Source organism: Entelurus aequoreus, linkage group LG20, assembly GCF_033978785.1.
Source record: "Entelurus aequoreus isolate RoL-2023_Sb linkage group LG20, RoL_Eaeq_v1.1, whole genome shotgun sequence".
NCBI lineage: Eukaryota > Metazoa > Chordata > Actinopteri > Syngnathiformes > Syngnathidae > Entelurus > Entelurus aequoreus.
In genome coordinates, this window is record NC_084750.1 from 27,213,338 (window position 1) to 27,236,215 (window position 22,878).

Below are 22,878 nucleotides of genomic sequence, written 5' to 3' on the forward strand. Positions count from 1 at the left end.
CAGCAACTGACCGTTGTGCACCGGCCTGGGCGTAAATGTCAGGGTGCTGGACACTACCGCGGTGTTGCCCTCCTCCGCGTAGTCCGAGCTGAACTCCGGGTCAGGCAGGTAGTCCGTGTACATCCACTGGATCTCAGGGGTCAAGTCGGGGCAGTTATCAGGAGCGTAGCATGTCAGCTCCAGACTCTCGTCGCTGACTATCTCCTCTGGGACATCGATGCTGGGTTGTTCTGAAGACAGAACAATATTGTTAGAAGATGCAACACTTTCAATCAATCTGACAATTGACTCGACCTCTGACTCTTAATATTTCTTTTTAAGAAGACATTTTGGATATTTGTGGTGCGACACTTTGGGGAATCTTGGAAATAGTCTTCCAAGAAGAGTGAAAGACATTAAGACTTTTCCTTCCTGTAGTAGTTTCCCAAGAGTATGGTCCATTAAATGTATTGTATTGTGTCTTACCCAGAACTTTGAGTTCAGCAAAGTCCGGAAAGGTGTACACGTTTGCACCGCCGAGGTCTGCCCGGAAGTAGTATCTCCCTGAGTGTTCTGGTCCGACGCTGTTGATGAGCAAGGTGCAGTTCCTCTGTTGGAGGTCCCCCAGCAATTTGGTGCGACCCTTGTAGCTCTCATGTACGACATCCGTGCGTGACTTGGCCACGACCGGCGGAAAGAGTTGAGGGTAGGGCTGGCCATAATACCAGACGCCGTGAACGCCACGGTACGGCCTGACGCCGGACGGGTACATGAACGTGCATGGGATGACAACGCATGTGTTGGTCATGGCCGAGATGTCCCGCGGTAACCAGACGGTCCACTGGGAAGCGACGTCTACAAGTAGAAGTAAAACTAAGGCATGCTTGACGGTCTTAGAATTGCTGTACCATCCAATAAGAGTTTCTTACCATTGATGATTAACAGGAGCGGTAACAGCAGCGTCAAACACCACATGGTCTCTGGAACATACAATATCCTGTTAGTTATACCACATAATCATCACCTTCGTCATTTACAGCCTGAGTCATTTCCACCTTCTCACACTTATAAACATGAGAGGAGCTTTGATTTGAACCCAACTGTGACTTGGTAGAAAATAAGTCAACAGTCCAATGCTACTTCAAAATCTTAGGATGTAAGTTTTTTACAAACAATTTTCCATACATGCAAGACACAGAAGACAATTTAGTGTTGCCAATCAACCTATCCCCAAGTGCATGTCTTTGGATGGCACCCACGCAGTCACAGGGGGAACATGCAAACTCCACACAGAAGGACCCCGAGCCCGGGGATCGAACCCAGGACCTTCTTACTAACCACTAACGACCGTGCTGTTCGGCTTGTGGGTCATTGGCACATTTTACCCTTGGGCACCCCTGATCTAAATAGTCAAGTTTAATCGTTTTCTCTGTGCTCTGTCAGAGTTGAAGCCAGTTCCCAGTAGACCGAGGACCTCACCAAACTATCCAATCTCTGCCGTGTTTCTTTGTTCATTGGAGTGGGTTTTTTTTTTAGTTCACAAAGAGATCCTTTTTTGGGGGGGGGGGGGGGATCGCCGTAAGCTGTGCTCTTTAAAAAAATACATCAAACAAATCAGATTGTACCACAAAGTAGTCAAATACAGCCCTAACTGTACTAGCTATTAGAGTTTGTATGATGCAACAGTTTGACGCTGGGACAGATTGTTACTGTGACAAATACTGTGTTTAAAATGCGTGTATCAGTACAAGCAGCTGGAATACCTTTGAATTGTGACGTTTCAAAACAAACAGATGTTTGGCAGGAAGAGGCACTTCACTGGTGGGCGGTCACTCACACCCAAGCAGCTTGTCAACCGTTTTCTCTGGAACAATACAAGTTAAGAGTGTCATCACGCCCCACATCTCCAGAAACATAATACTCAAATGAGATTACTTTCACACTTGTAGTGGACCGGACATAATGTATATATTTTTAAAGATACATGGTGTGCAATTGGGCTTAGCGTTCACGCTGGTATTTTAGTCATGTGACCAAAGGCTGCACCGTAAAGAACATAAAGCAAGGACTTGACTGGGCAGCTCAAGTACTGTAGTACCCAGACTTTTGACTGTTCTAAAATACGAGCTGTCTCTTGGCTAATTGTTATGCCTAAAGTTGCGAGCGAAAATTTGTGTTGCGATCCTATCCACCACTAGTTGGCGTAGTAAATATCACAGTGAACACTGTAAGATCCGACTAGAACATTCCGTCTTACTCACAACCATTAGCTTATAGCTAGAGATTGAAAGGAAAACAGTAAGTATGAAGGACAGTGCTGGAAAGAAGAAGTGGATTATATTCGTTGAGTTAAAGAATTAAATCATCAAAAACATGACAGAGCGCGGACTAAGCTAACTTGGGGAAGCAGTTGGAGCGTAGCACTGCTCGTCTGCACCATACGGAGCAGAATGAGTCAATAACGTTAGTCCAGGACATTAAAATAGCATCTAAACGGCGGGCATTTATCCATGAAAATATGGAGGAGCTGCTGCCGGTGTGTTTAACGAAGAAGAGGCTGGAAGGAGATACCGTAGAAGTCCACCATCCAATATAAATATTAGGGATTCAACAGCTACGGATGTGTACTGTTCACATTTGTACCGATATAGTACCAATTCCTCTGTATCTGGGAATCAATACCTGTACTCAACGATACAAATTTTCCGTACTCTTGTGTGTTACGTTTCCATGCACTAAATTAGTCAGATTTCTCAAATAGCTCGGTTTTCTGTATTTTCACACCCACTTGTGAAGTCCAAAAGTCCATGCGCTCTCACCGATGCGACGATTGGTCACACGAAGTGTGTCTCCCATACACTGGAGGGCGCTTATTTCCTTTTAGCCCAGATAAATGTATCTATTTTCCGGTTGATCTATGTCGTCACACCAAAACAAGATTATCTTTCTGACAATATTATCTGTCCGCTGTAATATTGGCACAGATGACAAATATTAGATGTTTGATGGCTATGCTGATGTTAAATCGCAGACCGCGATTGTCTTAGATTGCACTACGAACATGACGCTACTACAGAGAAGGTCTCGGAGTTGCTGGATTGGAGAACGCAGGTCCGAAGCGAAGACTGGTGGGCGAGACTCAAGAGAGTTGTTTTGAAGGAATTTTTGGACAGACAATGGAAAGAAAACTTTGGAGTGTCTGCGTCTGCAGTGATGCAGACCCTGCATTGGTCCGTCGTGGTGAAAAAGGAGCTAAACCAGAAGGCAAAGCCCTCTATTTACCAGTCTATCTACCTTCCTATCTGCGCCTATGGTCATGAGTTTTGACCAAAAGGACAAGATCACAGGTACAAGCAGCCAAAATGAGTTTCCTCCGTCGAGTGGCGGAGCTCTCCCTTAGAGATAGGGTGAGAAGCTCTGTCATTCGGGAGCTCAGAGTAAAGCTGCTGCTCCTCCACATCGAGAGGAGGTAGATGAGGTGGTTCAGGGCAGGTGTTTAGGGCGCGTCCAACCGGTAGAAGAAGACCCAGGACACGGTGGAGAGACTGTGTCTCCCAGCTGGCCTGGGAACGCCTCGGGATACCCCGGGAAGAACTGGACAAAGTAGCTGGGGAGAGGGAAGTCTTTGCTTAGACTATGTCTACACTAAGACGGATAACCCCTTAAACAAATAAATATTTAGCCACACTAAATCAGCGTTTAAGGTTCCCTAACTCAGACAATTTTTTACACGGGTAAATGTGCCGTGTATTTCTTGAATCTCCGGCTCTTAGCTTAGTATGGACTCATTGATCGTTTACAAATTGAGTTCGGAGAGGAAGTGATGCCAGAAAGATGGAGGCTAGTCATCCAGACATGACAGCCTGTGTGGAAATCACACATGAATACCTTAAGAGAAGCAAATGCGCGATTGCAGCTATTTAGGATACAACACATCTCAGACGGCAACATAGACGGTTGAGCGACGGTTTTGGATAAGGCCTGGAAGAACGGCGGTCTGATGGGATATGTTTGTCAACGAGTGTGTTGTGCCAGCTGAACGGCAAGAGAACTTTCGAATGTCCAGGTCAGCTGTGATTCTACTTAGTGAAAAACTTTGTCTATTTGTCGATTGGGAGACAACAACAGACTACGAAAAACAGAGAATACATTTGGACTGGCAAAGCAGACTATTACTAGTTATTGTCCGCGATGTATGTCGAGCGATTACTCAACGTACAGTTTTGTATTCCATAACTATTGTGAAGCCGTCAAGTACGACCGCCAATTTCAGCCTTCAAGCACAGTGTCCTGACCAGATATCTATTATTGTTGTAAAATGTTCTTTATCACATTGTTTACTTTCACACATCCATTAAAGATATGATTCATGTAAGATGGCTCAGATGTGATTCACTACAATAGTCTAACAGCTGCTGATGGTGAGGCCAGCAAGGTTTACTGTTAAAAGAAATGTGGCAATAGTCTACATTGAAACACAGGGTAAGGATACACTTCCAGGTCAGAGGTGACTATGACGCGCGCATTATTTTCGCGGATGCGTACTAGGTCGCGTTGAGCCAGCAGACGGAGGGGAGGAGGGGGTCTTAAACGACCATTGTGTGTGTGTGTGGACACGGATAAGGTTAGGTGGGATTTAGTGGCTTAGTGTAGAAGGGGCCTTAGGCTGCTGCCGCCGCGACCCATCTTCAGATAAGCAGAAGAAGATGGATGGATGGATGGATGGATGGACTAATTTAGTGCATGGACACGTACTGAGTGATACTTTGTTTCTTTTGATAGGAAGAAAAGTTGTTCCTCTTAACACAAAAAACTAAAAATGGACTGTACTGTATTGTTGCACCTCTAGTACTGTACATTAGTATTACACTACTGCCGTACATTCTATTGTGTTGTTTTTCATACATTATTTCTTACCTAAAAGTTAGTTTTTCTTTAGAACTTATGAATTTTGATGTTGATTTTAATTCATCAAATGGCTGACGTTGATTTGACTTAAGAGCCAACTGGTATCCTGAAGTACCGATCGTGTATTCCAGGGGTGTCCAAAGTGCGGCCCGGGGGTCATTTTTTAACGGCCCCACGGCACATTTTAAAAATACGATTGGAAAAAATTAAAAACATACAAAATGGTATAAAGGAGCAAACAGGTGAAATGTAACAAGGAAATGTTGCAATGTTTACTCTAATCACACAAAGCTGCCATGCAGGCTGTTTCTTTCTTTAAAAAATAATAATGAATGAAAATCAATGTCATTATGAATTATTGACCTATTCAAGGCTCCAATTACGTCACATTAAATATTCCACTTTGAGATATTTTTTGGGGAAAATGTTGCATATTTTGTGTCTGCCATATAAAAAACTGAGCTGTTTTTTTTAAAGAAGGGCCTCAAACGAACAAACAAAAAACATAAACAACAATAAAATGTATAATTGCCGGATAGATCTGAAGTTGAGATTATTGTGTTAAAAGTAAACAGTAAAAAAAATGTATGATTTATTTTTTAACACTTTAATGAGTAGGACCCTTTTGGGTCCCCAATAATGTTAGTGTGATTTGTTTTTAAGTGTCGTTGCTCAAAAAATAATAATGAATTAAAATCAATGTTGTTATGAGTTATTGACCCTTTTAAGGCTCCAATTATTATATAATCTCAAATATTCCACTTAAAAATTTTATTGGGTGAAAATATTGCATATTTTGTGTTTTTTCCATAAAAAAATTGGTTTTCTTTGACAAAAAGAGCGTACAACTTAAATCTTTAAAAACGTTATATTGACAGATAGACCTAATGTTTATCTAGGGATTTAAAACTTGAATAATAATAAAAAATAATAATACTGAATAATGACACATTCTTTATATTTTTTTGACCAAAACCCTTTGGGGTACCCGGGATCAAGCTTGAGTGGAGGCCTAAATGTATATTTTTTATACATATATTGTATTGTTTTTTTAAATAAAAAATATCAAAATGGCCCCTTCTTGCTCTGATTTTTCAGTGTGCGGCCCTCGGTGGAAAAAGTTTGGACACCCCTGGTGTATTCCAAACCAAAATGCCGTTCGCCGGGTGGAATATGTTTGTCCTTTCTGCTATATTCGCCCGGTTAGAGTTCAACAAAAGCTTTTAAAACACACTTTTTAAAGAGCTGAGTCAGCACTTCCAACACATTTCCATGTGTTATTTCTGCATGCTCATTTCAACACGAGCCCGGGTCTTTGAGGCAAGTGAACCAAGACCACCATCGGTCAGAGTTTGGTGCAACGCAGTGTTGAGCTGATTGCATCCACACACGACCAGAGGGCCCGCGCCGACGAGCGTTGAAGTCCACGGGAAGGCACGGCGTGCTCAGTGTGACGTCGCACGGCGAGCTGGTTTGTCAGTTTGCCCCTCGTCACGTCAGCCCGCAGAATGAAAGACGCTCAGTGTTGACGCGACGCGTCAGCTCCGTGTGGGTGGACTCCTGACGCCGTGTGCTCAATGGACAAGTGGAGCTACACGTCCATAACAATGTCAACTACTGTGGTCAAGTGAAAGTGCACATAAAGAGAGCTGCCTTTCAACTTTCTGAACACGGAGCCTCGAGCGTGCACGATTGCATGAGCTCCGAGGAGAGGATTTATGCGTCACGTTGGGGCAGCCGGCGTGTGCAGATGGTCAGCCCGAAGAGTGGATTGCAATGGCGAACGCATCTCGAGTGATATTAGTCAACACTCAATGTTTCAATCTCAGAAGTGATGCGGCTCAGGCATGCATTAAGTTTCACTAATTATTATTATTATTATTATTATTATCTTCTTAAATCTTTTACTTCACAAAAACATAAATTACAATAACATGTATATATATATATATATATATATATATATATATATATATATATATATATATATATATATATATATATATATATATATATATACAGTCACGATCAAAAGTTTACATACACTTGTAAAGAACATAATGTCATGGCTGTCTTGAGTATCCAATAATGTCTACAACTCTTATTTTTTTGTGATAGAGTGATTGGAGCACATACTTGTTGGTCCCCAAAAACATTCATGAAGTTTGGTTCTTTTATGAATGTATTATGGGTCTACTGAAAATGTGAGACCAACAAGTATGTGCTCCAATCACTCTATCACAAAAAAATAAGAGTTGTAGAAATTATTGGATACTCAAGACAGCCATGACATTATGTTCTTTACAAGTGTATGTAAACTTTTGATTGCGACTATATATATATATATATATATATATATATATATATATATATATATATATATATATATATATATATATATATATATATATACATACATATGTGCATATACATATGTATACATACAGTATACATGTATATATGTACATACTTACAAGTGTATGTAAACTTTTGATTGCGACTATATGTATATATATATATATATATACACATACATATGTGCATATACATATGTATACATACAGTATACATGTATATATGTACATACTTATACATATACTTTTTAATTTTCCTGAGGGATCTCTCCTGAAGGAATCAATAAAGTACTATCTATCTATATACAAACATATACAGATATGTATATACATACTGTATATACATATACATATATATACATATACTGTGCCTATATACATACATATACATATATACATATAAATATACATATATACATATACACACACATATATATACATATACATATATACACACACATATGTATATATACATACATACATTTATGTATACACATATATGTGTGTGTGTAAATATTATATTAATAAAATGGATATATAATTAATATAATTTGATATTAGGAGTATGTGAAAGTTTGACTCCACCTTGTTTACTTCGACCTTCTTAAAGTTTTGTAACCAATCAGAAATATCAAGCAGCTAAAATGCGACAAACATGGATAAGTGTGGAGAGTGTTTTGCATTTTTCCCATCATGCACTCAAATTTTTTTTATGATGTTCGGACGTTTTTCATTAAACCACAATGTGTCAGTGAGCAGGTTATGTAATCTGTGACCTTGATGTTACTTGCATTTTTTTTCTTGCACCATGACTAGGGAAGGTTGTTTGGATTGTATCATTACTCAATTCTGTTCAATTGTCATAAAGTACTTCCAATAGTCTTTAAACTGATTTACTCATAACGCCCACTAGATGGCAGCAGACATGCAACATTTAGAGACCTTTGTTGAATATGATTAAAATCAAGGGTAAGATTACTAACTTTGCGTTTATATATGAGTGGGCCCTGGGCCCCTATGTTGTGGAAAAGTTGGGCCCCGAGGTGCAAGAGGTTAAGAACCCTTGCTCTCATGTTTTTAGGCATTTGCTGCAAAAATCTTTGTCTTTCACGTTCGGAACTGAACTTGGGGGCCGGACTAGCGTCATTCCCGGGGGCCACCAGTTGAATAGCCTGGAAAAACTTTTAAGGACCACTGAAAAATATTTTTAGCAAAAGATCCTTTATAGGAAGGAGCGCTGTCCTGGTTTTAAGGCCCTACGCCGTAAAGATCCTCTAACAGGAGTGCTGGGGTGTTTTGAGGGACAGGTGTCAAAGATCCTTCATATGACAGGAGAGCTGGGGTGTTTTAAGGGCCAAGTGTCAAAGATCCTCTATATAACAGGAGAGCTGGGGTGTTTTTAGGGCCAAGTGTCAAAGATCCTCTATAAGACAGGAGAGTTAGGGTGTTTTAAGGTCCAAGTGTCAAAGATCCTCTATATAACAGGAGAGCTGGGGTGTTTTGAGGGCCACGTGTCAAAGATCCTCTATATAACAGGAGAGCTGGGGTGTTTTGAGGGTCAAGTGTCAAAGATCCTCTATATAACAGGAGAGCTGGGGTGTTTTGAGGGCCAAGTGTCAAAGATCCTCTATATAACAGGAGAGCTGGGGTGTTTTGAGGGCCAAGTGTCAAAGATCCTCTATATGACAGGAGAGCTGGGGTGTTTTGAGGGCCAAGTGTCAAAGATCCTCTATATGACAGGAGAGCTGGGGTGTTTTGAGGGCCAAGTGTCAAAGATCCTCTATATGACAGGAGAGCTGGGGTGTTTTGAGGGCCACGTGTCAAAGATCCTCTATATAACAGGAGAGCTGGGGTGTTTTGAGGGCCAAGTGTCAAAGATCCTCTATATGACAGGAGAGCTGGGGTGTTTTGAGGGCCACGTGTCAAAGATCCTCTATATAACAGGAGAGCTGGGGTGTTTTGAGGGTCAAGTGTCAAAGATCCTCTATATAACAGGAGAGCTGGGGTGTTTTGAGGGCCAAGTGTCAAAGATCCTCTATATAACAGGAGAGCTGGGGTGTTTTGAGGGCCAAGTGTCAAAGATCCTCTATATGGCAGGAGAGCTGGGGTGTTTTGAGGGCCAAGTGTCAAAGATCCTCTATATGACAGGAGAGCTGGGGTGTTTTGAGGGCCAAGTGTCAAAGATCCTCTATATGACAGGAGAGCTGGGGTGTTTTGAGGGCCACGTGTCAAAGATCCTCTATATAACAGGAGAGCTGGGGTGTTTTGAGGGCCACGTGTCAAAGATCCTCTATATAACAGGAGAGCTGGGGTGTTTTGAGGGCCTCGTGTCAAAGATCCTCTATATAACAGGAGAGCTGGGGTGTTTTGAGGGCCAAGTGTCAAAGATCCTCTATATAACAGGAGAGCTGGGGTGTTTTGAGTGCCAAGTGTCAAAGATCCTCTATTTAACAGGAGAGCTGCGGTGTTTTGAGGGCCAAGTGTCAAAGATCCTCTATATGACAGGAGAGCTGGGGTGTTTTGAGGGCCAAGTGTCAAAGATCCTCTATATAACAGGAGAGCTGGGGTGTTTTGAGGGCCAAGTGTCAAAGATCCTCTATATGACAGGAGAGCTGGGGTGTTTTGAGGGCCAAGTGTCAAAGATCCTCTATATGACAGGAGAGCTGGGGTGTTTTGAGGGCCAAGTGTCAAAGATCCTCTATATGACAGGAGAGCTGGGGTGTTTTGAGGGCCAAGTGTCAAAGATCCTCTATATAACAGGAGAGCTGGGGTGTTTTGAGGGCCAAGTGTCAAAGATCCTCTATATGACAGGAGAGCTGGGGTGTTTTGAGGGCCAAGTGTCAAAGATCCTCTATATGACAGGAGAGCTGGGGTGTTTTGAGGGCCAAGTGTCAAAGATCCTCTATATAACAGGAGAGCTGGGGTGTTTTGAGGGCCAAGTGTCAAAGATCCTCTATATAACAGGAGAGCTGGGGTGTTTTGAGGGCCAAGTGTCAAAGATCCTCTATATGACAGGAGAGCTGGGGTGTTTTGAGGGCCAAGTGTCAAAGATCCTCTATATACCAGGAGAGCTGGGGTGTTTTGAGGGCCAAGTGTCAAAGATCCTCTATATAACAGGAGAGCTGGGATGTTTTGAGGGCCAAGTGTCAAAGATCCTCTATATGACAGGAGAGCTGGGGTGTTTTGAGGGCCAAGTGTCAAAGATCCTCTATATGACAGGAGAGCTGGGGTGTTTTGAGGGCCAAGTGTCAAAGATCCTCTATATAACAGGAGAGCTGGGGTGTTTTGAGGGACAGGTGTCAAAGATCCTTCATATGACAGGAGAGCTGGGGTGTTTTAAGGGCCAAGTGTCAAAGATCCTCTATATGACAGGAGAGCTGGGGTGTTTTTAGGGCCAAGTGTCAAAGATCCTCTATAAGACAGGAGAGTTAGGGTGTTTTAAGGTCCAAGTGTCAAAGATCCTCTATATAACAGGAGAGCTGGGGTGTTTTGAGGGCCACGTGTCAAAGATCCTCTATATAACAGGAGAGCTGGGGTGTTTTGAGGGTCAAGTGTCAAAGATCCTCTATATAACAGGAGAGCTGGGGTGTTTTGAGGGCCAAGTGTCAAAGATCCTCTATATAACAGGAGAGCTGGGGTGTTTTGAGGGCCAAGTGTCAAAGATCCTCTATATGACAGGAGAGCTGGGGTGTTTTGAGGGCCAAGTGTCAAAGATCCTCTATATGACAGGAGAGCTGGGGTGTTTTGAGGGCCAAGTGTCAAAGATCCTCTATATGACAGGAGAGCTGGGGTGTTTTGAGGGCCACGTGTCAAAGATCCTCTATATAACAGGAGAGCTGGGGTGTTTTGAGGGCCACGTGTCAAAGATCCTCTATATAACAGGAGAGCTGGGGTGTTTTGAGGGCCTCGTGTCAAAGATCCTCTATATAACAGGAGAGCTGGGGTGTTTTGAGGGCCAAGTGTCAAAGATCCTCTATATAACAGGAGAGCTGGGGTGTTTTGAGTGCCAAGTGTCAAAGATCCTCTATTTAACAGGAGAGCTGCGGTGTTTTGAGGGCCAAGTGTCAAAGATCCTCTATATGACAGGAGAGCTGGGGTGTTTTGAGGGCCAAGTGTCAAAGATCCTCTATATAACAGGAGAGCTGGGGTGTTTTGAGGGCCAAGTGTCAAAGATCCTCTATATGACAGGAGAGCTGGGGTGTTTTGAGGGCCAAGTGTCAAAGATCCTCTATATGACAGGAGAGCTGGGGTGTTTTGAGGGCCAAGTGTCAAAGATCCTCTATATGACAGGAGAGCTGGGGTGTTTTGAGGGCCAAGTGTCAAAGATCCTCTATATAACAGGAGAGCTGGGGTGTTTTGAGGGCCAAGTGTCAAAGATCCTCTATATGACAGGAGAGCTGGGGTGTTTTGAGGGCCAAGTGTCAAAGATCCTCTATATGACAGGAGAGCTGGGGTGTTTTGAGGGCCAAGTGTCAAAGATCCTCTATATAACAGGAGAGCTGGGGTGTTTTGAGGGCCAAGTGTCAAAGATCCTCTATATAACAGGAGAGCTGGGGTGTTTTGAGGGCCAAGTGTCAAAGATCCTCTATATAACAGGAGAGCTGGGGTGTTTTGAGGGCCAAGTGTCAAAGATCCTCTATATGACAGGAGAGCTGGGGTGTTTTGAGGGCCAAGTGTCAAAGATCCTCTATATGACAGGAGAGCTGGGGTGTTTTGAGGGCCACGTGTCAAAGATCCTCTATATAACAGGAGAGCTGGGGTGTTTTGAGGGACAGGTGTCAAAGATCCTTCATATGACAGGAGAGCTGGGGTGTTTTAAGGGCCAAGTGTCAAAGATCCTCTATATAACAGGAGAGCTGGGGTGTTTTGAGGGCCAAGTGTCAAAGATCCTCTATATGACAGGAGAGTTAGGGTGTTTTAAGGTCCAAGTGTCAAAGATCCTCTATATGACAGGAGAGCTGGGGTGTTTTGAGGGCCAAGTGTCAAAGATCCTCTATATAACAGGAGAGCTGGGGTGTTTTGAGGGCCAAGTGTCAAAGATCCTCTATATAACAGGAGAGCTGGGTGTTTTGAGGGCCAAGTGTCAAAGATCCTCTATATGACAGGAGAGCTGGGGTGTTTTGAGGGCCAAGTGTCAAAGATCCTCTATATGACAGGAGAGCTGGGGTGTTTTGAGGGCCAAGTGTCAAAGATCCTCTATATAACAGGAGAGCTGGGGTGTTTTGAGGGCCAAGTGTCAAAGATCCTCTATATAACAGGAGAGCTGGGGTGTTTTGAGGGCCAAGTGTCAAAGATCCTCTATGTGTTGTTCTAAGTTGTGAGTTGAACAGTCCTGACGTAAACCTCCATGTCATCGTTGTGACCACCCTGATCGCAGCGATGTTTGCGTCAAGAGGGACAAAAGGCCGAGTAGGCCGAGCGCGTCCAGACGGGGGACGCGGACGCCGGCGCCCATCTCATAATGGCCTCATTGACAAGTCACAACTTACGTGTGCACGCTTGCCTCATTCCAGCCTCGGCCCCAGAGTCCTGCTCCTCGCTCGCCCGCCTTCAAGTCTTTGCTTCTTCTGACACGCTCCGGGTGTTTGGGTTCTGCAGGAGAGAGGACAGCCATTTCGGAAATAAACCCACAGGTCTGGCTATAAGAATAACAAATTGCATGTCTATTAAAATGTCCATGAACATAACCATGAATATCTCCATGAATATGTCCTTGAATATGTCTATGAATGTGTCCATGAATATGTCCTTGAATATGCCCATGAATATGTCCATGAATATCTCCATGAATATGTCCTTGAATATGCCCATGAATATGTCCATGAATATCTCCATGAATATGTCCTTGAATATGTCCATGAATACATCTATGAATATGTCCATTAATATGTCCATTAATATGTCCATAAATATGTCCATGAATATGTCCAATAATATACATGAAAGTGTCCATGAAAATTCCCGGGGAACAAGCTTTATCAGTATCATGTTTCAAACCTGCTTTGAAAAGCCGTGCACTGAATGAATATGTCCATGAATATCTCCATTAATATGTCCATGAAAATATGTCCATGAAAATGCCCATGAATATCCATGAATGTCCATGAATATGTCCATAAATATGTCCATGAATATGTCCATGAATACGTCCATGAACATGTCCATGAATATGTCCATGAATATGTCCAATAATATACATGAAAGTGTCCATGAATACGTCCATGAACATGTCCATGAATATGTCCATGAATATGTCCATGAACATGTCCATGAATATGTCCATGAATATGTCCATGAATATGTCCATGAATATGTCCAATAATATACATGAAAGTGTCCATGAATACGTCCATGAATATGTCCATGAACATGTCCATGAATATGTCCATGAATATGTCCATGAATATGTCCATGAATATACATGAAAGTGTCCATGAATACGTCCATGAACATGTCCATGAATATGTCCATGAATATGTCCATGAACATGTCCATGAATATGTCCATGAATATGTCCATGAATATGTCCATGAATATGTCCAATAATATACATGAAAGTGTCCATGAATACGTCCATGAACATGTCCATGAATATGTCCATGAATATGTCCATGAACATGTCCATGAATATGTCCATGAATATGTCCATGAATATGTCCATGAATATACATGAAAGTGTCCATGAATACGTCCATGAACATGTCCATGAATATGTCCATGAATATGTCCATGAACATGTCCATGAATATGTCCATGAATATGTCCATGAATATGTCCATGAATATGTCCAATAATATACATGAATATGTCCATGAATATGTCCATGAACATGTCCATGAATATGTCCATGAATATGTCCATGAATATGTCCATGAATATACAAGAAAGTGTCCATGAATACGTCCATGAACATGTCCATGAATATGTCCATGAATATGTCCATGAATATGTCCAATAATATACATGAAAGTGTCCATGAATACGTCCATGAACATGTCCATGAATATGTCCATGAATATGTCCAATAATATACATGAAAGTGTCCATGAATACGTCCATGAACATGTCCATGAATATGTCCATGAATATGTCCATGAATATGTCCATGAATATACAAGAAAGTGTCCATGAATACGTCCATGAACATGTCCATGAATATGTCCATGAATATGTCCATGAATATGTCCAATAATATACATGAAAGTGTCCATGAATACGTCCATGAACATGTCCATGAATATGTCCATGAATATGTCCATGAACATGTCCATGAATATGTCCATGAATATGTCCATGAATATGTCCAATAATATACATGAAAGTGTCCATGAATACGTCCATGAACATGTCCATGAATATGTCCATGAATATGTCCATGAACATGTCCATGAATATGTCCATGAATATGTCCATGAATATACATGAAAGTGTCCATGAATACGTCCATGAACATGTCCATGAATATGTCCATGAATATGTCCATGAATATGTCCAATAATATACATGAAAGTGTCCATGAATACGTCCATGAACATGTCCATGAATATGTCCATGAATATGTCCATGAATATGTCCATGAATATACATGAAAGTGTCCATGAATACGTCCATGAACATGTCCATGAATATGTCCATGAATATGTCCAATAATATACATGAAAGTGTCCATGAATACGTCCATGAACATGTCCATGAATATGTCCAATAATATACATGAAAGTGTCCATGAAAATTCCCGGGGAACAAGCTTTATCAGTATCATGTTTCAAACCTGCTTTGAAAAGCCGTGCACTGAATGAATATCTCCATTAATATGTCCATGAAAATATGTCCATGAATATGCCCATGATTATCCATGAATGTCCATGAATAAATGATAAACATGTCCATGAATAAATCCATAAATATGCCTATTAAAATGCCCATGAATATGTCCATGAATATATCCATAAATATGTACATGAATATATCCATAAATATGACTATTGTCAATGAATATGTCCATGAATATGCCCATAAATAATTTCATGGATATGTCCATGAATATACTATATAACCATGAATATATCCATGAATATGGCCATGAATAAATCAAAATGTCCATTAATGTCCATGAATATGTCAATCAATATGTCTATCAATTTATCCATGAATACGTCATTAATGTCCATGAATATGTCCATGAATATGTCAATAATATGTCAATCAATTTATCCATGAATATGTCATTAATGTCCATGAATATATCAATAAATATGTCAATCAATTTGTCCATGAATACGTCATTAATGTCCATGAATATATCAATAAATATGTCAATACATTTGTCCATGAATACGTCATTAATTTCCATGAATATGTTAATCAATATGTCAATCAATGTATTCATGAATATGTCCATGAATGTGGATGAATGTCCATGAATATATCAATAAATATGTCAATAAATGTGTCCATAAATATGTCCATTAATGTCCATGAATATGTACATTAATGCAGTATGTCATTAATGTCCATAAATATATCCATTATTTGTCCATGAATATGTCCATAAATATGTACATGAATATAATCATAAACATGTCAATCAATTTGTCCATGAATATGTCCATTAATGTCCATGAATATGTCAATTAATGTCCATGAATATGCCCATGAATATGTCATTAATGTCCATGAATATGTACATTAATACAGTATGTCATTAATGTCCATAAATATATCCATTATTTGTCCATAAATATGTACATTAATACAATCATAAATATGTCAATCAATGTGTCCATGAATATGTCCATTGATGTCCATGAATATGTCATTAATGTCCATGAATATGTACATTAATACCGTATGTCATTAATGTAAATATATCTATGATTTGTCCATGAATATCTCTGTGAATATCCATCCATAAATATGTCCATGAATTTAACCATAAATATGTCCATTAATGTCCATGATTATGTCCACAAATATTTCCATATGTCCATAGATATGTCTATTATTGTACATGAATATGTCTATTAATGTCAATGAATATATCCAATAATATATCCATGAATATTCCCATGAATATGTTCAAAAATATTTCCATGAATATGTTCAAAAATATTTCTATGAATGTCTATTGTTGTCCATAAATATCTCCATTAATGTCATTGAATATGTCCATTAATGTCCATTAATTTGTCTTTGAATATGAGCATGAATATGTCCATGAATATGTCAATAATATGTCAATCAATTTATCCATGAATATGTCACTAATGTCCATGAATATATCAATAAATATGTCAATCAATTTGTCCATGAACACGTCATCAATGTCCATGAATATGTCAATCAATGTATCCATGAGTATGTCCATGAATGTCGATGAATGACCATGAATACATCAATAAATATGTCAATTTGTACATGCATATGTCCATTAATGTCCATGAATATGTACATTAATACAGTATGTCATTAATGTCCATAAATATATCCATTATTTGTCCATAAATATGTACATTAATACAATCATAAATATGTCAATCAATTTGTCCATGAATATGTCCATTGATGTCCATGAATATGTCATTAATGTCCATGAATATGTACATTAATACAGTATGTCATTAATGTCCATAAATATATCCATTATTTGTCCATGAATATGTCCATAAATATGTACATGAATATATTCATAAATATGTCAATCAATTTGTCCATGAATATGTCCATTAATGTCCATGAATATGTCTATGAATATGTCATTAATGTCCATGAATATGTCATTCATGTCCAAGAATATGTACATTAATACAGTATGTCATTAATGTCCATAAATATATCCATTATTTGCCCATAAATATGTACATGAATATATTCATAAATATGTCAATCAATTTGGCCATGAATATGTCCATGAATATGTCCATTGATGCCCATGAATATGGCCATGAATATGTACATTAATACAGTATGTTATCAATGTAAATATATCCATTATTTGTCCATGAATATCTCCATTAATATGTCCATAATTATGTCCATTAATTTAACCATAAATATGTCCATTAATTTAACCATATATGGCCATTAATGTCCATGATTATGTTTTTAGATATGTCTATTATTGTCCATGAATATGTCCATGAATATGTCTATTAGTGTCAATGAATATGTCCAATAATATTTCCATGAATATTCCCATGAATATATTCAAAAATATATCCATGAATATGTCTATTGTTGACCATAAATATCTCCATTAATGTCATTGAATATGTCCATTAATTTGTCTTTGAATATATGCATGAATATGTCAATAATATGTCAATCAATTTAACCATGAATATGTCATTATTGCCCATGAATATATCAATAAATATGTCAGTCAATTTGTCCATGAATACGTCATTAATGTCCATGAATGTATCAATAAATATGTCAATACATTTGTCCATGAATACGTCATTAATATCCATGAATACGTCAATCAATGTATTCATGACTATGTCCATGAATGTCGATGAATGCCCATGAATATATCAATAAATATGTAAATCAATTTGACCATGAATATGTACATTAATATAGTATGTCATTATTGTCTATAAATATATAAATTATTTGTCCATGAATATGCCCATAAATATGTACATTAATATATTCATAAATATGTCAATCAATTTTTCCATGAATATGTCCATGAATATGTCATTAATGCCCATGAATATGTACATTAATACAGTATGTCATTAATGTCTATAAATATATCCATTATTTGTCCATGAATATCTCTGTGAATATGTCCATGAATTTAACCATAAAGATGTCCATTAATGTCCATGATTATGTCCACGAATATTTCCATATGTCCATAGATATGTCTATTATTGTCCATGAATATGTCTATTATTGTCAATGGATATGTCCAATAATATATCCATGAATATGTCTAGTATTGGCCATGAATATCTCCATTAATGTCATTGAATATGTCCATTAATGTCCATTAAGTTGTCTTTGAATATGTCCATGAATGTGTCTATTAATGTCCATGAATATGTGTATAAATATGTCCATTAATGTAAATGAATATGTCCATTAATTTGTCTATGAATATGTCCAAAAATGTCCATTAATGTCCATGTATATGTCTATTAATGTCCATGAATATGTCTATTAATGTCCATGAATATTTCCATGATTATGTCCATGGTTATGTCTATGAATATGTCCATGAATATGTCCATTAATATGTCCATGGATATGTCTATTGTCCATGAATATGTCCATGAATATGTCTATTAATGTCAATGAATATGTCCAATAATATATCCATGAATATGTCCATGAATATGTCTATTGTTAACCATGAATATCTCCATTAATGTCATTGAATATGTCCATTAATGTCCATTAATTTGTCTTTGAATATGACCATGAATATGTCCATGAATATGTCAATCAATTTATCCATGAATATGTCATTAATGTCCATAAATATATCAATAAATATGTCAATCAATTTGTCCATGAATATGTCAATCAATATGTCAATCAATGTATCCATGAATATGTCCATGAATGTCCATGAATACATCAATAAATATGTCAATCAATTTGACCATGAATATGTCCATTAATGTCCATGAATATGGATATTAATAGAGTATGTCATTAATGTACATAAATATATCCAATATTTGTCCATGAATATGTCCATAAATATGTATATGAATATATTCATAAATATGTCAATCAATTTGTCCATGAATATGTTCATTAATGTCCAGGAATATGTCTATGAATATGTCATTAATGTCCATGAATATGTCCATGAATATGTCATTAATGTCCATGAATATGTCATTAATGTCCATGAATATGTACATTAATACAGTGTCATTCATGTCCATAAATATATCCATTTGTCCATAAATATGTACATGAATATATTCATAAATATTTTAATCAATTTGTCCATGAAAATGTCCATGAATGTCATTAATGTCCATGAATATGTCATTAATGTCCATGAATATGTCAATAAATATGTCAATTTGTCCATGAATACATCATTAATGTCCATGAATATGTCAATCAATATGTCAATGTATCCATGAATATGTCCATTAATGTCCATGAATATGTCTATTAATGTCCATGAATACATCTATTATTTTCCATGAATATGTCCATGGATATGTCCATTAATGTGTCCATGAAAATGTCCATTGATAGGTCTATGAATATGTCCATGAAAATGTCCATGGATATGTCTATTATTGCCCTTGAATATGTCCATGAATATGTCTATTAATGTCAATGAATATGTCCAATAACATATCCATGAATATGTTAAAAAATATGTCCATGAATATGTCTATTGTTGACCATGAATATCTCCATTGTCATTGAATATGTCCATTAATGTCCATTAATTTGTCTTTGAATATGTGCATGAATATGTCAATCAATTAATCCATGAATATGTCATTAATGTCCATGAATATATCAATAAATATGTCAATCAATTTGTCCTTAAATACGTCATAAATGTCCATGAATATATCAATAAATATGTCAATCAATTTGTCCATGAATATGTCAATCAATATGTCAATCAATGTATCCATGAATGGCCATGAATACATCAATAAATATGTCAATCAATTTGACCATGAATATGTCAATCAATATGTCAATCAATGTATCCATGAATGGCCATGAATACATCAATAAATATGTCAATCAATTTGACCATGAATATGTCCATTAATGTCCATGAATATGTACATTAATAGAGTATGTCATTAATGTACATAAATATATCCATTATTTGTCCATATATATGTCCATATATATGTACATGAATATATTCATAAATATGTCAATCAATTTGTCCATGAATATGTCATTAATGTCCATGAATATGTCATCAATGTCCATGAATATGTACATTAATAGTTTGTCATTATGTCCATAAATATATCCATTTGTCCATAAATATGTACATGAATATATTCATAAATATCTCAATCAATATGTCCATGAATATGTCCATGAATGTCATTAATGTCCATGAATATGTCATTAATGTCCATGAATATGTCAATAAATATGTCAGTTTGACCATGAATACGTCATTAATGTCCATGAATATGGACATTAATACAGTATGTCATTAATGTCCATAAATATATCCATTATTTGTCCATTATGTCCATAAATATATTCATAAATATGTCAATCAATTTCTCCATGAATATGTTCATTAATGTCCATGAATATGTCTATGAATGTCATTAATGTCCATGATCATGTCCATGAATATGTCATAATGCCCATGAATATGTACATTAATACAGTATGTCATTAATGCCCATAAATATATCCATTTGTCCATAAATATGTACATGATTATATTCATAAATATGTCAATCAATTTGTCCCTGAATATGACCATGAATATGTCCATTGATGTCCATGAATATGTCATTAATGAAATGAATATGTACATTAATACAGTATGTCATTAATGTAAATATATCCATTTGTCCATGAATATCTCTGTGAATATGTCCATAAATATGTCCATGAATTTAACCATAAATATGTCCATTAATGTCCATGATTATGTCCACAAATATTTCCATGTCCTTAGATATGTCTATTATTGTCCATGAATATGTCTATTAATGTCAATGAATATGTCCAATAATATATCCATGAATATTCCCATGAATATGTTCAAAAATATTTGCATGAATATCTCCATTAATGTCATTGAATATGTCCATTAATGTCCATTAATTTGTCTTTGAATATGTGCATGAATATGTCAATAATATATCAATCAATTTATGCATGAATGTCATTAATGTCCATGAATATATCAATAAATATGTCAATCAATTTGTCCATGAATACGTCATTAATGTCCATGAATATAACAATAAATATGTCAATAAATTTATTGACACATGGAATATTACACTAGTACACATGGAATATTATACTAGTACATACATGTACATTTGTATTCCAATAACTGATTACATGGCAACAGCTGTTTCTAAGGGACGGGGGTCGTAAACAGCCATTACCTTTGGTTACAGAACAGTTCAAAGAAAAGGTTGTAACCAGTTCACAGAAAAGGTCATAAAACAGTTCAAAGAAGCGGTGCCTGGATGGGAGTCTGGTCCTGCTTCCCCTTCGCTTTTGTAGATCTCAGGTCAAGACAATATCTTTCTGTTGATTACAATACATGAAAGAAACAGAACACCTTCATGTTGCTTCCCATCCTACACAGTGGAGTTTTACAAGCCTTCTGCTTGGTAGGATTAAAGACAGCTTTTGTCTGCTCGCCGGGAACTCATTGAAACACAAAGTTTTGTGATAAATTAGATACAATTATTCTGACAAATACTGTTGTTGATAATATACATTTTTGTATGACTGCTTTGTGGATTGTTTTGTGTCAAATTTGTGTGTCCTCTCAATTACTCTGTTTATTGCTATTCTGAATGTTGGTTTTGGAATTGCATTATTATGGTGTTGTTGTGTATTGTTTTGTTGGATTGATTAATAAAAAATAAAAACAATTAAATAAAAAAAAACTGTTCAAATTATCATTATGGGGTATTGTTTGTAGAATTTTGAGGACAAAAAATAGAATCATTTGGAATACGGCTGCAACATACCAAAATGTGACAAAAGTGAATCGCTGCGCCGTAGGGCCACCGTGCAGAACACAACCCCTAGGGGGCGCCACGGTTGAAGCCAAGCCAGACAAAGGCTGAAGATGTGTTGCTATGATATGCTGCTATATGCCGCTATGAATGCCGCCACTGTGTCAACAATGGATCGTTAACAACGGACATGCATCCCCGTGGGCCGTCAGCTATGTGAGCCTCCTCTTCGTGGCGCTCCTTTGTCCTCACTCACGCTCAGACAAAAGAAGAAGAGGAGCCAAGAAGAACATTGACATTGTGAAGGGTCTTTAAAAAAAAAAAAGTGGGGGTTCGCATGTCAATGAGGACTTTGTGGCGTGCTCGTTATGAGCGGACCCACTCCCACGGAACACGCGTGCTCACAGTCGCCACTCTGACGCATGCTAACCCCCCCCTTAAAAAAAAAACCCTCTGAGGAGCAGATGGTCTTTAAAGCCTGACCACTCCACGGCGCCCTTCTACACACACACACATTCTTGTATTTCTTACCTTCTTGAGACCTGTCTACCTCTTTAGTACCACTCTTTCCAGATATATAAAGTTGTGTATTTACAACATTAATAACATATACATACTATGCAAATACAAAAAAGATAATCTTTTAGTAAAAAAATTTTTTTAATTTTTTGTTTGTAGTTGTTCTTTAATCTTCATTATTTACGTCACGTTATTACACTATGTCTCTATATACATTTTTAAATTAATTTTGGCCAAAGGGGGCACATTTAAATTTCTTACACACACTTGTTATTACATATGTTAGCCAGAGGGGGAGCACTTTTAAAAGCGACACACAGTCAATTTGAAAAAATCCCTCCTTTTTGGGACCACCCTAATTGTGATATATTTCACCACCAGGGGTGCTAATGAGACATTCTCTTTTAGACGCAATGGCTTTCCGTATTGGGACC

The 22,878-nt window shown here is 37.7% G+C and overlaps 1 protein-coding gene across 8 annotated transcripts in view; it reads right to left on the reverse strand.

Annotated features, from left to right (window-relative positions):
• Window positions 1-22,878, reverse strand: part of mag (myelin associated glycoprotein) — a 55,403-nt gene that overhangs the window by 13,089 nt on the left and 19,436 nt on the right. For 6 of the 8 annotated variants that reach the window (XM_062029863.1, XM_062029857.1, XM_062029860.1 and 3 more), the window contains exons 2-5: window positions 12,731-12,833; window positions 909-959; window positions 466-834; window positions 1-230 (exon numbers count right to left, since the gene is read on the reverse strand). The exon at window positions 1-230 is cut by the window's left edge and continues 67 nt beyond it. In XM_062029863.1, the coding sequence (XP_061885847.1) occupies window positions 1-230; window positions 466-834; window positions 909-959; window positions 12,731-12,749 (669 nt within the window). In that variant the 5' untranslated portion in view covers window positions 12,750-12,833. Of the gene's footprint in view, window positions 231-465; window positions 835-908; window positions 960-1,742; window positions 1,844-12,730; window positions 12,834-21,340; window positions 21,486-22,878 lie in introns of those variants that run through there. The other 2 variants (XM_062029862.1, XM_062029858.1) reach the window with 2 other exon arrangements.